This window comes from Penicillium roqueforti, assembly GCF_015533775.1.
Source record: "Penicillium roqueforti strain LCP96 04111 chromosome Unknown scaffold_02, whole genome shotgun sequence".
Taxonomy (NCBI): Eukaryota; Fungi; Ascomycota; class Eurotiomycetes; order Eurotiales; family Aspergillaceae; genus Penicillium; species Penicillium roqueforti.
Window position 1 is genome coordinate 2098750 of NW_024067566.1, and position 13737 is coordinate 2112486.

The 13737-nt window shown below is 50.8% G+C and overlaps 6 protein-coding genes across 6 annotated transcripts; 4 read left to right on the top strand and 2 right to left on the bottom strand.

The window, feature by feature from the left end:
* Positions 1 to 81: 81 nt before the first annotated feature.
* Positions 82 to 1351, top strand: LCP9604111_2268 (uncharacterized protein; the record flags this gene model as incomplete). Its single annotated transcript, XM_039069726.1, has 9 exons — positions 82 to 106; positions 211 to 298; positions 362 to 433; positions 503 to 536; positions 592 to 802; positions 861 to 952; positions 1003 to 1137; positions 1188 to 1214; positions 1268 to 1351. 9 exons carry the CDS (start codon positions 82 to 84, stop codon positions 1349 to 1351), a joined length of 768 nt encoding a protein of 255 aa, XP_038932395.1.
* A 550-nt stretch (positions 1352 to 1901) lies between these two features.
* On the top strand, positions 1902 to 3642 carry LCP9604111_2269 (putative NAD+ kinase; the record flags this gene model as incomplete). Its single annotated transcript, XM_039069727.1, has 5 exons — positions 1902 to 1910; positions 1962 to 2006; positions 2061 to 3072; positions 3146 to 3422; positions 3486 to 3642. The coding sequence occupies 5 exons, from the start codon at positions 1902 to 1904 to the stop codon at positions 3640 to 3642; spliced, it is 1500 nt and encodes a 499-aa protein (XP_038932396.1).
* A 1204-nt stretch (positions 3643 to 4846) lies between these two features.
* LCP9604111_2270 (trafficking protein particle complex subunit 5) lies at positions 4847 to 5674 on the top strand (the record flags this gene model as incomplete). Its single annotated transcript, XM_039069729.1, has 2 exons — positions 4847 to 5085; positions 5188 to 5674. 2 exons carry the CDS (start codon positions 4847 to 4849, stop codon positions 5672 to 5674), a joined length of 726 nt encoding a protein of 241 aa, XP_038932397.1.
* A 475-nt stretch (positions 5675 to 6149) lies between these two features.
* On the bottom strand, positions 6150 to 7586 carry LCP9604111_2271 (microfibrillar-associated 1 family protein; the record flags this gene model as incomplete). The annotated part of the gene is made up of 1 exon (XM_039069730.1): positions 6150 to 7586. The coding sequence occupies one exon, from the start codon at positions 7584 to 7586 to the stop codon at positions 6150 to 6152; it is 1437 nt and encodes a 478-aa protein (XP_038932398.1).
* Positions 7587 to 8124: 538 nt separating this feature from the next.
* Positions 8125 to 8652, top strand: LCP9604111_2272 (putative ssDNA binding protein Ssb3; the record flags this gene model as incomplete). The annotated part of the gene is made up of 3 exons (XM_039069731.1): positions 8125 to 8361; positions 8459 to 8513; positions 8588 to 8652. The coding sequence occupies 3 exons, from the start codon at positions 8125 to 8127 to the stop codon at positions 8650 to 8652; spliced, it is 357 nt and encodes a 118-aa protein (XP_038932399.1).
* Positions 8653 to 9874: 1222 nt separating this feature from the next.
* LCP9604111_2273 (putative GATA transcription factor (Ams2)) lies at positions 9875 to 13549 on the bottom strand (the record flags this gene model as incomplete). Its single annotated transcript, XM_039069732.1, has 4 exons — positions 9875 to 12912; positions 12967 to 13232; positions 13292 to 13445; positions 13510 to 13549. The coding sequence occupies 4 exons, from the start codon at positions 13547 to 13549 to the stop codon at positions 9875 to 9877; spliced, it is 3498 nt and encodes a 1165-aa protein (XP_038932400.1).
* Between the last annotated feature and the right edge of the window lie 188 nt (positions 13550 to 13737).

Consider the following 13737-nt stretch of genomic DNA (forward strand, 5'->3'; position numbering starts at 1 on the left):
GATTCATCGTTGGTGATGAACTTTCTAAGGACACAACTATTTGGAACCAGGTCGCCTCTATTTAGGTCACAAGCCAGAGCCATGCATATCCAATCAATTCCTATGTGTATGTTGATCTTCCGGTCCGTCATATATATTACCAATCAACAGTGGCTACTTGGTAGTAATATTGCAGGAGGAATGATTGCTTATTCTGGATTAATTTTACAGGGACGGGGAAAGGTAACAACTATGCCTACCTCGTGACGGACGAGGCGACCAAGCAGTCGGTCATTATTGATCCCGCCAATCCTCCAGAGTGAGTTGCATCTCTATAACGGGTTGAAACTACATGAGCTGAACTGATTATGTGGAACTACAGGGTTGCGCCAGAGCTCAAGTCTCAAATTGCTTCTGGCAAGATTGACCTGACGGCCATTGTTAATACTCATCAGTATGTGATAGAACTTTCATGGGCTGGTAAAAAGAGGATAAAATCCAGGTTTGCTGACATTTGCTGAAGCCACTGGGATCATGCTGGCGGTAACGATGAAATTGTATGCATGCTTTCTCGGGTCACTGGTTGCTATCTCGGGCTAACATTCGCACCAGTTGAAACAATTCAAGGGCCTTCAAGTCATTGGTGGCAGAGACTGCGCGTTCGTCACCAAGATTCCCGCGCACGGCGAAGAATTCAAGATCGGAGATCGCATCTTAGTGAAGGCATTGCATACTCCCTGTCATACGCAAGACAGCGTCTGCTACTATATGCAAGATGGAGACCAGCGTGTTGTTTTCACGGGCGATACTCTGTTCATTGGCGGTATGTGTATCATTTTCAATAATTTTCTGTCGAGTGTCATGGACTAATTGGAAACCAGGATGTGGTCGGTTCTTTGAAGGAAATGCGAAGGAGATGCACAAGGCCTTGAACGAGACTCTCGCGGCTCTGCCTGATGACACCAAGGTTTATGTAGGGTTGCCTTTTCGTGTTGATACAAGTCTCATACTGATTCCTCCTAGCCCGGTCATGAGTATACAAAGGCCAATGTCAAGTTCTGCATTGCAGTGTCGCAGAGCGAGCCTATCAAGAAGCTCCAGGCATTTGCGGACCAGAACACGCAGACACAAGGGAAATTCACTATCGGCGACGAAAAGGTAAGAGCTGAACCTAAGCGATATTCTAGTCGAGACTGACAAAAATTTAGCTTCACAATGTGTTCATGCGTGTCAATGTAAGTTTCTTATCTTTTGCCCTTGTATAAGCCGTTGCTAATTCAAACAACAGGACCCCGAGATCCAAAAGGCAACTGGCAAGACTGATCCTGTGGAGGTGATGGCAGCATTGAGAGAGATGAAGAATTCGATGTAAAGATGATAGTAAACTAGCGAGAAAATCTACGAGATCATATGTTGCGATATACTTCCGTAGAAAGCGTGAGAATGAGGTATTCCGAGGCAAGCCGGAACTATGCAATCCATGACTACAGACGAAATCTCCACAAATCAGGTCATCAAGAGATTTGTATAACTCCGTAGATACTCCGGAAAATGAGTGGGACTGTATACGTCATAATCGTGCCAAGCTCCCGGTCCCCAAATGTAGACATAACTTTCTTATCTCACGAACGTAGCCAGAGAAGATGCAGGGAGATGTATGCAGTGAAAAATAAGTCGAATTTAGTGATCTCAGTCTTCCTTGAGCTAGTGGATAAAATTTGAGCTTATGTAGATGTAGCTTTTCTATAGACAAGCCATAGAAAAGATACCTCATCCCTGTTTTGTCTGCGGCCCACCAATACCGGGAGGGTGGGGTATACCACCAGCTATCTACCTACTTTCTTTCATGCCACAAACACCCTTGACATGACACAGTGACAAACAGAAAATTCCAGGACTTCTGCAAAACGAACAAGGCAGCTATGGATGATGTAAGTGCTGGTGGATCGGAGTGTTGCAGTGACTGACCAATGCCATCATAGAACGATGGAGGGGCGAGTGATACCGAAGCTCAGAATCATTTGGAGGTAAGCGATTTGACTCCCATCATAGTACCATACTAAGTGCATATCGTCATACAGGTCGTGTTCTATCCGGACTGCAGTCACCGTCGCAAATCCTCCCTTGTTATGATGGACAAGCCGAGGGTCCGATCTCACCCAGCTCAGGATGACCTGACGACCGCCTGCTATGTTCACTCCCTCATTGCGAGCGAATGGACCTCACCACCACACCACCTGAAACATACAGAAGATGCGCAAGATCTGGAAGATATAACACGGACAGTGGACGAGGCTCAACCCGTGACAAATACCAAAGGTTTCGAGCCAGATGACCCGGTCCCGGTGCTCGATACGGACGAGAAAGCGATACCTACAATTCTCGAATCCCGGCATCTTACGAAAAGACAGCTATCAGATATGGCTTGGAATGTGCGAAAGCTATCCAAGAAGCTGGGCAGCATCAAGCTCAGGCTCACCGTGAAAACTGTCTTCGTGGTCAGCAAGGCGAAGGACGAGTCGCTGGTAAGCCTGACTCGAAAGCTTACAAGATGGCTACTTTCCAAGGACCGCGACTCCGCGTACGTGGTTTACGTCGAGCGGCGGCTCGAGACGCATCCGGACTTCGGTGCGTTGCAACTGATAGAAGACGAGCCCTCCGCCGAAGGCCGGCTCAGGTACTGGGACCCTCAGCTCGTGCATGACAAGCCGCATTTGTTTGATTTTGTGATCACGCTCGGTGGGGATGGAACCGTCCTATACACGAGTTGGCTGTTTCAACGCATCGTACCGCCCGTACTCTCCTTTGCGTTGGGCTCACTAGGCTTCATGACCAATTTCGACTTTGCGGATTACCAGAAGAGCCTCAATAATGCTTTCCGGGATGGCGTTTTCGTCAGCCTACGGCTACGGTTCGAGTGCACCATCATGCGCAGCAAAGCGCGACTAAACGACCCACACGGGCCCTCTCTATCAAAACGTGACCTGGTAGAGGAGCTGATCGGGGAGGAAGGGGAGGATACATTGACGCATACCCCAGATCGAGTGCATGAGATTCTCAACGACGTAGTCCTTGACCGGGGACCAAACCCAAGTATGCCTTCTCCTACAGTGCTATGTGTTAGGTTTCACAACAGAAACAGACACAGCTAACCAATCTTTGCTAGCCATGTCTCAAATCGAAATATTTGGTGACGACGAACATTTCACCACCCTGCTTGCTGACGGAATGTGCATTGCTACCCCGACCGGATCGACTGCTTACAACCTCGCCGCTGGTGGCTCTCTTTCGCACCCTGATAACCCTGTCATCCTCGTTACCGCTATCTGCGCCCACACGCTATCATTCCGACCTATTATCCTACCAGATACCATTGTCTTGCGCATGGGTGTGCCGTACGATGCGCGTACGAGCTCATGGGCTGGCTTTGATGGACGAGACAGGTGAGTTTGTTCTATATGCCCTTAGTTTGGCACTTGGGTCTGCATCTGACTGACACACCCCAGGGTTGAGTTACATCCCGGTGACTATCTTACCGTATCAGCCTCGAGATATCCCTTTGCCAATGTCTTACCTCCCGGTGGGCAGGGTGAGGGCTGGGTGCATAGCATCTCCAAGACGTTGAACTGGAATTCTCGACAAAAGCAGAAGAGCTTCAAGTAGCTGAAGAGGAGGACATGCTTCTTTGGCCTGACCCTGGCTCTTTCTTCCTCTTCACCTCTTCTTTTATGAGCGTATTTGGTGCCTGTTTAGTTCGATCACTTGTATTACAGCTGGTGGTTCATTGTTGGGCGTACATGCTTTCTAGTAGAATCTATGAAAAACGATATGACTGGGGTGATGGAGTACTAGTTGTTAGATAATAAGACCAACAAGATTTTTAATTCTTTTAGCTAATAATTAGCTACAATTCCCAGCCATTTGTTTTTTTCTTTTTTTCCAAGTGGACACTTTTTTTTTTCGACTAAGAAGCTGCAGGTCCACTTGGCCCTATAAAAAGGCCATCGCCCGGCCCGAAAATTCTTCTTTCTTCATCTTCCTCAACCACCTCGCTTTCAGAGTCTTAATGCTGGTCTTGAACTGCGATCTTGAGCCCGACACTTTCAGAGTATATGTGAATAGAATAACATATACTCTACTTGACTGACTTGGTAAGTTTGCAACTTCCTTTTTTTCTTCCTGCACTGCATTCCCCCAGCCAACGGCCTTGCGCCGTTCGATGATGAAAATCTTCCTACATTCGCAGTTTCCACGCTAGCCGTCGCTTGAACCCAATCAAGGCGGCATTGAGCGGAATATCTTCCTTGGATGTCTGAGAACTATTTGGCTGTTCTTTTTATGAATTCTTTGCATTTCAACTTTGCAGTCGAGACGGTTGCTAATTGTCTCTCAGAAACAGGATTCCTTCTTGGTCAAATCTTTCTATCATCGACATCATACATCGCTTTGCAGTGTGCAGTCTCTAGCTCTGCAGCTAGTCTCTGGACGCGGAGGTCACTGCTTTGCGCAAATCGGCATAGGATATTTGGAGTGATGTGCTGTGTCGAGTTGAAGTCATAGCAAGAACATTCAGTATATTAGTATCAAATGAATGGCTGTTTCTACAAATATCTCCCAATTCAGATCTTTTTCTAGTATCTCATAGCCAAACCTGTAGTTTCTCAGCCCAGAAGTAAAATCTTGCAAGATTGCACCCGAGAGGGTTGTGCTCCGCCGTACTGTATCCACCTATCGACCCCATACGACCTCAAAACCTCCCATAGATAACTCAACTTCACCAGATCCTCAAGCTCTCAAATCCGTATTCCTCGCCTCTCAATCAAATTGCAACGCCATTCCCATGGCAGCACCACATCGACATGCCACGATGCAATCAATGAGCAATGGCGGCATATCGTCAGGTAGCGACAGACCACAGCAGCACTCACAACTATCACAACAGTCCCCTGGGCTGCGTGTACCTTCGAATCGCAAGACCATCTACGACCGACACCTGAACCGGACTCGTACTGCAGAACTCAGTCGGGCGAGCTTCGCCTTTCTATTCGGGGAGATGGTCACATATGCTCAACGACGAGTAACAGGTATCCAAGATCTGGAGAAACGGTAAGAGACAACCCCCTAATCCAATGCAATCTCCTCCCCAGCCTAAAACAAATATTGCCATGTACTACCCAACACCCCATAGCTAACGACCCCTCTTCCCAGATTAAATGAACAAGGCTACCCCCTCGGTCTCCGCCTCCTTGACCTCCTCTTCTACCGCTCAACCTCAACTTCCTCCTCCGCCCTCTCAAGCTCCTCTACCTCCTCTTCACCCCCAAACCGACCCCTCCGCATCATAACCCTGCTGCACCTGATCCACGGCCCCCTCTGGCGCCTCCTCTTCGGCCGCGCCGCAGATGCCCTCGAGCACTCCGTGTCCCCGGACACTCCCAACGAATACATGATCACCGATAACGACCCAATGGTCAACACATATGTCAGCGCGCCCCGCGATATGAGCATGCTCAACTGCGCTGCCTATGTTGCCGGCATCATCGAGGGTGTCTGTGACGGGTGTGGCTTCGAGACGAAGGTCTCGGCGCATAACCAGCCCACGGAACTGTGGCCTAGTCGGACAGTGTTCTTGGTTCGCTTTGGGGATCCGGTTATGGAGAGGGAGAAGGTGCTTGAGAGGGCGGGTGTCAAATAATTCATGGGCTTGCATTCGGATTACCGGGATATATAGAAGGCTACAGGCTGATCATGTATGCTTGTTAGCATGGTAGATCTACGGCGTTTTGAGATGCTCGAGGGTGGTTATGGCGCTCTTAGTCTGCGGCTCTTTGGTAATGTTTGATTCCGGCACCGGCATTCCCTTCACGAAGTCATGCAAGTACCAGTTTCGACGGTCGATCTGAGGGATTTCTTACCGGTTCTTGAAATCTGCTGTGAAGAACAATCATGTACAAAAGTCCTTCTCGGCCAGAAGATATCATACAATACAATTCCTCCAGGAGAGGACATGTTACATTACGTACATGTACATACATAGAAGGGTATTGGCACATTGGTTGCTCGAAATGAGATGTAGAAGCAGATCCCACCATACACATTGTGATGGACTGGCGCCGTAACTCCAACCTCCAAGCAGGATATCAACATCGTCCGTTCACCAGTCTGAATCATCAAGAACTGTCCACTCGCCGACGTTTCTCCCGATCATCATAGGGCGATGGGCTCCGCTTCCGCCTCTCCCTAGACCGGCTCCGCTCGAACCGACTCGAATCTCTATCATCACGTCGCTCCCGTCGAGGCGAACGCGACCTCGACCTGCGCCGGGGTCTAACAACGCTAGCATTAGCACCCGTCGGCCCGCGATCCCCATCATCACCACCGCGACGATCAGGCATAAACCGCTCATCCGTAACACCCTCAGGGGGCCCATCCCTCCTCCTCCTGTTCTCCAACCCATCCCCAAACCGCCCAGTATCCTCAGACTTGAGATCCTTATAGCGCGTGCGGCCCTTCTTTCCAAGCTTCGTCATGTCGCGCACATGCATGTACTGCGGCAACGTATCACGATTGACATCATCCTCGAAGCGCGCGCCCATAAGCTCCCGCCGATCCAGACCCTCCGCCTCAAGATCCCCACGGAAGAAAGCACCCTTGTGGAAATAGCGCTGCATGAAGCCCGTCTGGCCGCGCGTAGCATCGCGGTCCTCCTTCTGCTTCGCGATGAACTCGCTGTCTTCGCGCTCGCGCTCCTCGGTGGTGAGGTTCCGCCGGCGCTCAATCTCTTCGCGCTCTTTCTCGCTCGCTTCGATCGCTTCCCGGGATCGCTGCACGCGCTTCAGCTCGCGGAGTGTCCACGCCGCGCGCTCAGCTTCCGGGTCCAGGCCGTCCGTGTCGTCAATGGCTTCTTCGTCTTCGGCTTCGACGAGCTCGTCGTCGTCCCAGGCGCGGTTCGCGCTTGAGCGCGCTATCGCTTCCTTCTCCAGTTGATCGCGGATTAATTGGTCTGCTTTTTCTTGGCGTTGTGCGGCGCGTTGGCTTTCGGCTTCTGCTGCTCGTTCTGCGTCTGCTTGTGCTTTCGTCTGGCCGGCTGATAAGGGTGCGGTGTTGCGCTTATCTTTTTTGATGAATGTTGGCCGGATGAGCATGCGGCGAGGTGCTTCGTCTTCGGAACTACTCTCTTCTTCGGAGCTTTCTTCCTCTTCCTCTTCTTCTTCCTCTTCATCGCTCTCCGGGGTAGTTTTGGACACAGTAGGTTTTACATCGTCAGTCGTAGGTTGTGGTACTGCTTTTGGTGCAGGCTTGGGCTGGTCGTCCTCTTCTTCTTCGGTGACGAACCCTTCCTCGTCGTCCTCTTCCTCGGCCTTTTGGGCTGCTACTGCACAGGCTGGAAATGAGCTCGCTTTAGGCGCTTTCGCTCGGCGTAGTGCCTCAGCTCGTCTGCGACGCTCTTGTTCTAGTCGTTCCTCCCGCTCAGCTTCATCATCCTCTTCCTCTTCTTCCTCCTCAGATGAGGGCTCCTCTGCGACAGCCTTTCCAGGACGGTAGCGAGTAGGCTTAACGGGGTTTTTGGTCATTCCCCGGTGGGAAGATGGGAATGGAGGAGGCATTGTGATCTGATCTGATATGTGGAAGGAGGGTGGATGTTGATTATTATTGAGATGTAGAGCCCCGTTTCCTAGCTTGCAATTTAACACCAGAAAATTGCGCCAGGTTTGCTCCGTAATATGGTGTGGAGGTGATTTGTTGAACTGACGTTATCGAGGCCGAAGCTTTTGCTGGATATATGTGACCACGTGATGATATCGAAGAGCTGCAGGAGGGCAGAAGTAGGCATTCACTACATTAACTCGGAGATTGGGTTCTTATATCTGGGTAGTCTTTCTTTCTCTCCGCTCAATCTAGAGCCAAATAACCCATTAAGCCTACGTCCACGTAGTATTTTCAGATATCCATCTCAAAAAGTCCAATTAGCCAGTTTCATACTAATTTAATCACCACGTGACCACGCGTTTCCGCGCCTCGCGTCGATCAGCCTTACTTATTCCCCGCCGTTTTCCAACATCAACCCGGGCAACGAAAAATATCACGCTCAACACTCTCAAATTCGAAGTCTCAACCAGAGTGGAAAGCAGCCAATATTCGAAAATGTCACTCCAAACCCCCCGCATCCTTCCCTCTCACCTCCACGCCTTTCACCCTTCCAGCACTAGCTCGAACACCGTTCGCATACTCGGCACCGTCACCGCGCTGCACGGTAACACGGGGACGCTCACCTGCGGAACCAATGGTGATGTCACGCTGATCTTGAAGTCTGATGCGCGCCTGCAAGTGGGAAAGCTGGTTGAGATTGTGGGGAAGGTGGCTGATCTAGAGGGTGGACAGGTATGTTCCACACTGGCTCCGGAGGGATATACTTAATATCTTTGATTTGGGCTTCTATAGCTATGTAGAGTGGATGCTAATGCTTTGGGTCTTGTAGGGATACGGAATCCGTGTACTGGGCTCGACGGAGTGGGGTGACCCAGCTGATTGCGGTATGTTGTCGAATGCCTCCCTCTGCGAGGTAATTTGGGCTAGAGACTGACTTGTGTGTTTGTCATGAATCTAGATTATAAGATTTACGAGAATGTTGTCAATGCGACACATAAGTTCAAGAGTATCTTCTACGACTAATGGGTCATGAGTTGATGGACTTGAATACATGGCCGTTTTTCTGAGGGGTTTGTCCCGGGTGTGGTATAAGGCTGGAATATACCAAGAGCACAAGCCAGCCTAATTGTTGTGACATTGTCAGTGCCCTCCATTAGAGCCTAGGGAGCAGATATCTGTTTGACCGGGCCCGGGATGTCGATGCTGTCACTGTGATTCTCCCTCTGTGATTCCCCGGCTTTTGCATTTTACGTATGAGATTATGATCAAAGCTTCTCCCAATAAAAATTCTACATTGAGCTTTACTTATAAGAATTGAGGGTGGTTGGAATGTAGTTGGTGCTGTGACTGCCTAGGTGGCTAGCCGTACAAGTCTTCGGCTACGGAGATTTACACCCCTCATGTATTCCGTGGGACTCGTCAAGTGGCAATGAGAGCCACGACTTCAGGAACGTCCACGAGAAAGCCCGGTTTGATGTTTGACGCAGACCTACATGGACCTCATACATATGGTAATGTTATGGTCCCTGTGGTAGGTGAAGCAGCATGTGCTACGGGTCCCTCTGCCTACACTGTCTCATGGTGCTACGGTGAGATGGTGGTCAGAGGGATGAGAGGAGGAAGAGAGAAGAAGAGGAGAAGAGGAGAAAGTGTAGGGGGAGCTCTTTTATATTGTCACATCCCACGTGCCTGCCTAAAATCGACGGCCCTTTGCTCTTGCCATTGTTCCCTCTCGGTTATTGGTTGTCGCAGGTGACTATACGGAACCCTAGGTTACATATAGACACTGGGTTGCTCTTGCCTTCTTTACCTCTCGGGCAGGGTCACTGGATTCAACCGGTGCCTAGGTAAATCATTTTATTAAAGCAATCTACCTACAAGGCAGGGCATGATTATTGTGATTTGATTTGATTTGATTCCGTACTTCGTACTATCATAAGAGCTACATAAAAAGGGTATCCCTGACAAAGACCACCACTTCCACCCACCAGGCACAGCGAATACAGCATCGGAGTCCTGTCAAGATACTCCAGGTCATCAGTTTGAACAAATAAGAAAAGGTCATAAGTCTCAAGGTGCAAGTCAGGAACCGTTGGCTGTATGCAACGAGATCTACCCATAAACCGAACGCCATCGCTAAAAGACAACAAAAAAACAAATAAAAGAATAAAAAAGTAAACATGATCGGGTTGATATGTGGCAAAACATTCATAAAGTTACTCCCGGTCTAAGACAAAGAAGGTGGCTATTGCCCTTCGGTGTCTGCACCAGCGGGCTGGCTCTTGGGTGCGTCGGTGGTAGCGAGAGCATCCGAACTGAAGAACCCCGAGTCGGGAACGATAACATCGTTGAAGTTGAAGGGAAGGAGATCGGGGTTGAAGTTGTCTTTCTCGTTGTGGTGGTCCGAGAATAGAGCGTTGAGCAGCTCGTTGGCAGGAGTTTCGCAAGATCCAGCAGGGGAGGCGTAGTCCGTTGGAAGCCACTCCGCCCAGTTGTCACCAGCGAATTTGGTGTTCTCCAGTTCGAAGAAAGCTTCGGCCTTGGCAGCATCATCGAAAATGTCGAGAACCATGCCATCAAGGGGCTCAAAGGTCTCCGGAAGACTGTCGTTTGCAAGCTGTGGTGCCAAAGGCTGTTGCTTGGCCGGGGACTTCTGTTGCCGTGGAGGTGACTGAGGACTTCCGTGAAGTGATTGGATACGCTGCAGGCGCTCTGCCGACAGTCGCGCTGGAGACATAATGGAGCCTAGATCCTTACGTTTGTTGAGGCTAGGGGAGTTTGCGGGCAAAGACAAACGCTTGTCAATCGCGTTGATCCGCGGGTTCCGTCGACGGGGAGTAGGGCTTGCTGAATCGAATCCGATGGAGGGACTTTCAAATAGATCATCGAGGCCATCACTCGGGGTGGGTGCAAGGTTCTCCTTCTGCTGATTCGGCTTGTCATCCTTTGTGGAGGCAATGCGAGGGCTGCGACGTGGAGAGCAGCTGTTCACCATAGAAGAATCAAGCTCCTTCAAAGGGCCTTCATTCTGAGGATTATTGAAAAGTGACCTTCTCAAAGGCTTGGGGGTGAGACTGTTGGCATCTGTCACTGGAGCAGAGCGGGCGTGCATACGGCTCATTGGGCTAGACTTGATGGCGCGTGACAATACCTCTCTAGCGTCCTCCTTGGACCAACGGCGTCCTGGGGTATCAAACGGCACTTCCAACTCAGGATCAGGACTAATAGATCGAGAAGACTCGTTGGGAGAATAATCTGCCTCACCGTCCTGATCATCGTCGTCGTCATTTTCCATGTGGGGGGTCTCCCCATCGGGATGGATGGAAGACGCTTCAGTAGGTGCTGGGGAGGAAGCGGAAGACTTCTTTGGTGCGGCCTTGCTCCGAGTTCTGGCAGCAGGGCAGGACTTGGCCTGGCCGTCTGCGCGGTTCCTCGAAGGACGCTTTTTGTTGTTCTTTTTGGTGGCCGGCTTCGCTGCCCCTGGCTTGGTCCATTTGTCTTCCGGGCGCATTTGTTTGAATTTGTGGAGCCACAAACCACAAGGATTGCAGAAAGTCATCTGATCCCAATCATTATCGTCCTGCTCGAGAGCCTTTTTGTAAATTTTGAAGCTTTTCACTTCACCCTTGTCGTTTCGGTCCACGGGATCCCAATAGAGCATGGGAGAAGACCTCATCATATCCTCCGCAAGACTCTCTCCGCCATTCACCGTTTTCACCCAGGCTCGCCGCCAGCTGGCGGTTTCGATGGAGCCGCAATTCTCGCAATAGGGCGGAATCAGCCCGTTGAGAATCGCATTGTCCAAGCGTGCCTTTATATTCTTTGGCACCGCCTTAGTCACCTGCTTCGGCATTGACTTTGGCTTCGAGGATTGTTTCGACTGCTTGGGATTAGAACCAGCTGTCTCACACGGCATGAAAGTGACATCCACAGGCCCAGTAGGCCGAGGAGGAACAATGGGGTCACTAGCCGGGATTGCACGAAACATTTGGGGAACTTCGTGGAAGATATGTGGTGCCGGCGCGAGTGGTTTTAGCGCCAAGCGTTGTCCACCAGAACTCGAAGAAGGCCTCGATGCGGGGCGGGACTGAGCGGGGCGAGAAGGGGGAGCACGAGATACCGAACGCGGTGCTTGCTTTGCAATCTGCTCCGTTGAGTTATCATCGACGGGGAGATGATCCTTATTGGTCCCTTGTGCGGCACTGACAATGCTGACTGGAGAGCATGGCTGCACAGTAGAACGGACAGAGCACTTGTCTCGAGTTATCCCACGAGACACTTCCGTTCTAGGATCGCCTAGGGGAATAACCGAGTCATCGTCTATGGTCTCGTCCGGCCCTGCGCTCATGAAGCCGGAGTCGTTCTCCAGAGACATGGTAGGCAACACAGGGCTTGATCTATTTGGTAACCGGCTATCGAACACTGGAGGAGATGATGGAATGTTGGAGGATGGCTCGAAGAGACCTTGGTAACGAGTATCCTCGGGAGAGGGGCCGCCAGCGTCTGTGGTAGGGATGTCATCGCTCATGCAGTACGGAGAACTGTACGAAGCGGGACATGAGGCAATGCTAATGCTCGACGACTCCCGCAACAAGCTAGCCGTGGGTCGGCTTCGGCGGGGGAAATCAGACGGCCGAGATATGGGGGTGGGTGGACGGACGGGCTCTTCGTGTGAATGGTCGACGGTGAGAGCGGGGTTTACAGGAGTTGGGCGGTGGATTCGTACAGAGGCCGCCGTGCTGGCTGCAACTCGAAGCGAACTTGGCTGTCTTTCGATGTTCATACCCGACTTTCCGGGCCAGCTTGCTTGATACACCTTGGCCCTCTTCCGGGCGGGGGCCTCCGTTGATTCCTCATCAGCACTGCCGTACCCTGACTGAATGGACCCTCTTCGGGTGTTGTTTTGTGAGACGTGTGAAAGCTGGGTCTGGTTGTCGCAGTCTCGCATGGAGGCACTTGAGGATGGGCGAATCATATCGCTATGGGGAATGCTCTGCTTGGGGTAGGATTGCTGATGAGCTGGTGTTCGACATCCACCAGGTGTTGACACCCGACTGCCAGCGTATGAGTGTGAAGGCGACACCGAGCGGACCGATCCATTGTGGTGGAATGTAGCGAACTCTCGTGGTGTGGAGCCTTCGCTCAAGAGCTGGTGGAATCTCTCAATCCCAGATTGATGGATCGGGGATCCGATGTTGTCGTTCTGGCTCTGGCTTCTTGAGGATTCCAGGAGGGCGGGGTTTTGGCGAATAAAATTTGTCCATGATTGCGTGTCAAAGTCGCCTGAATTGCCATTGGTCAACTTCCGATGCTTCTGCATGCTGGCTAAGTACTCACTCTGGGTGACAGTTGGGACAGGCACCAGCCGTAGCTTGACCTCCAACGTCTCTTGGGCACCTTTGGAGAAGAGACCACTGAGGGGGCTCTTGCAAACTCGGCCAGTAATTATGGTCTTCGACTGGTTGTTGGGTGTCTCAGTCGCCGATGAGAAGGTGGCCAGCACCCCAGAAAGCATGCCTTGCCCGACAAGAGGGGTTTCGAATTCGGAATAGTCGTAGGCATAGACGGTATAATCCTTTCCTAATTGACCCACAAGCTCCGGGCTGAACGAGGAACTGTGTAAGTATGCCATTTTGGTCATCCGGGGAAGAGGAAGTCAAACCTAGCAGAAACGATTGCCTGGATGCATATTTTTAACTCGATCACTCCAACCGGAGTGTTCTCGTCTAGAAATGCCGTTTGGATGTCAAGCACGTGTGGCCACCGAGCAAGGCAATTAGTTTTATTCTCGTTGTCGAATGTGTAAAGAACTTTCACTGTATGATGACCATGTTTAGCTGCCATTCATCGCCCTCATTATATCGGTAATGGAAAACATACGCCTCATAGGGCGGACATCGATACCGTCCTGAGATTCCATCTCATCAGCCTTTGTCTGTCCACCATGCAAGACGGTGGATCAAATTCTGGGGTTGAAATGAATGGTAGAGGCTGAAGGGTATTCAAGTATGGTCGAAGTAAGAGACTCGAGGTTCGAAGATGTTGACAGGTAGAAAGAGGGGGGAGCGGAGCGAAATTGTCGATCAAAGAAAGAAAGCCCTTTCACTC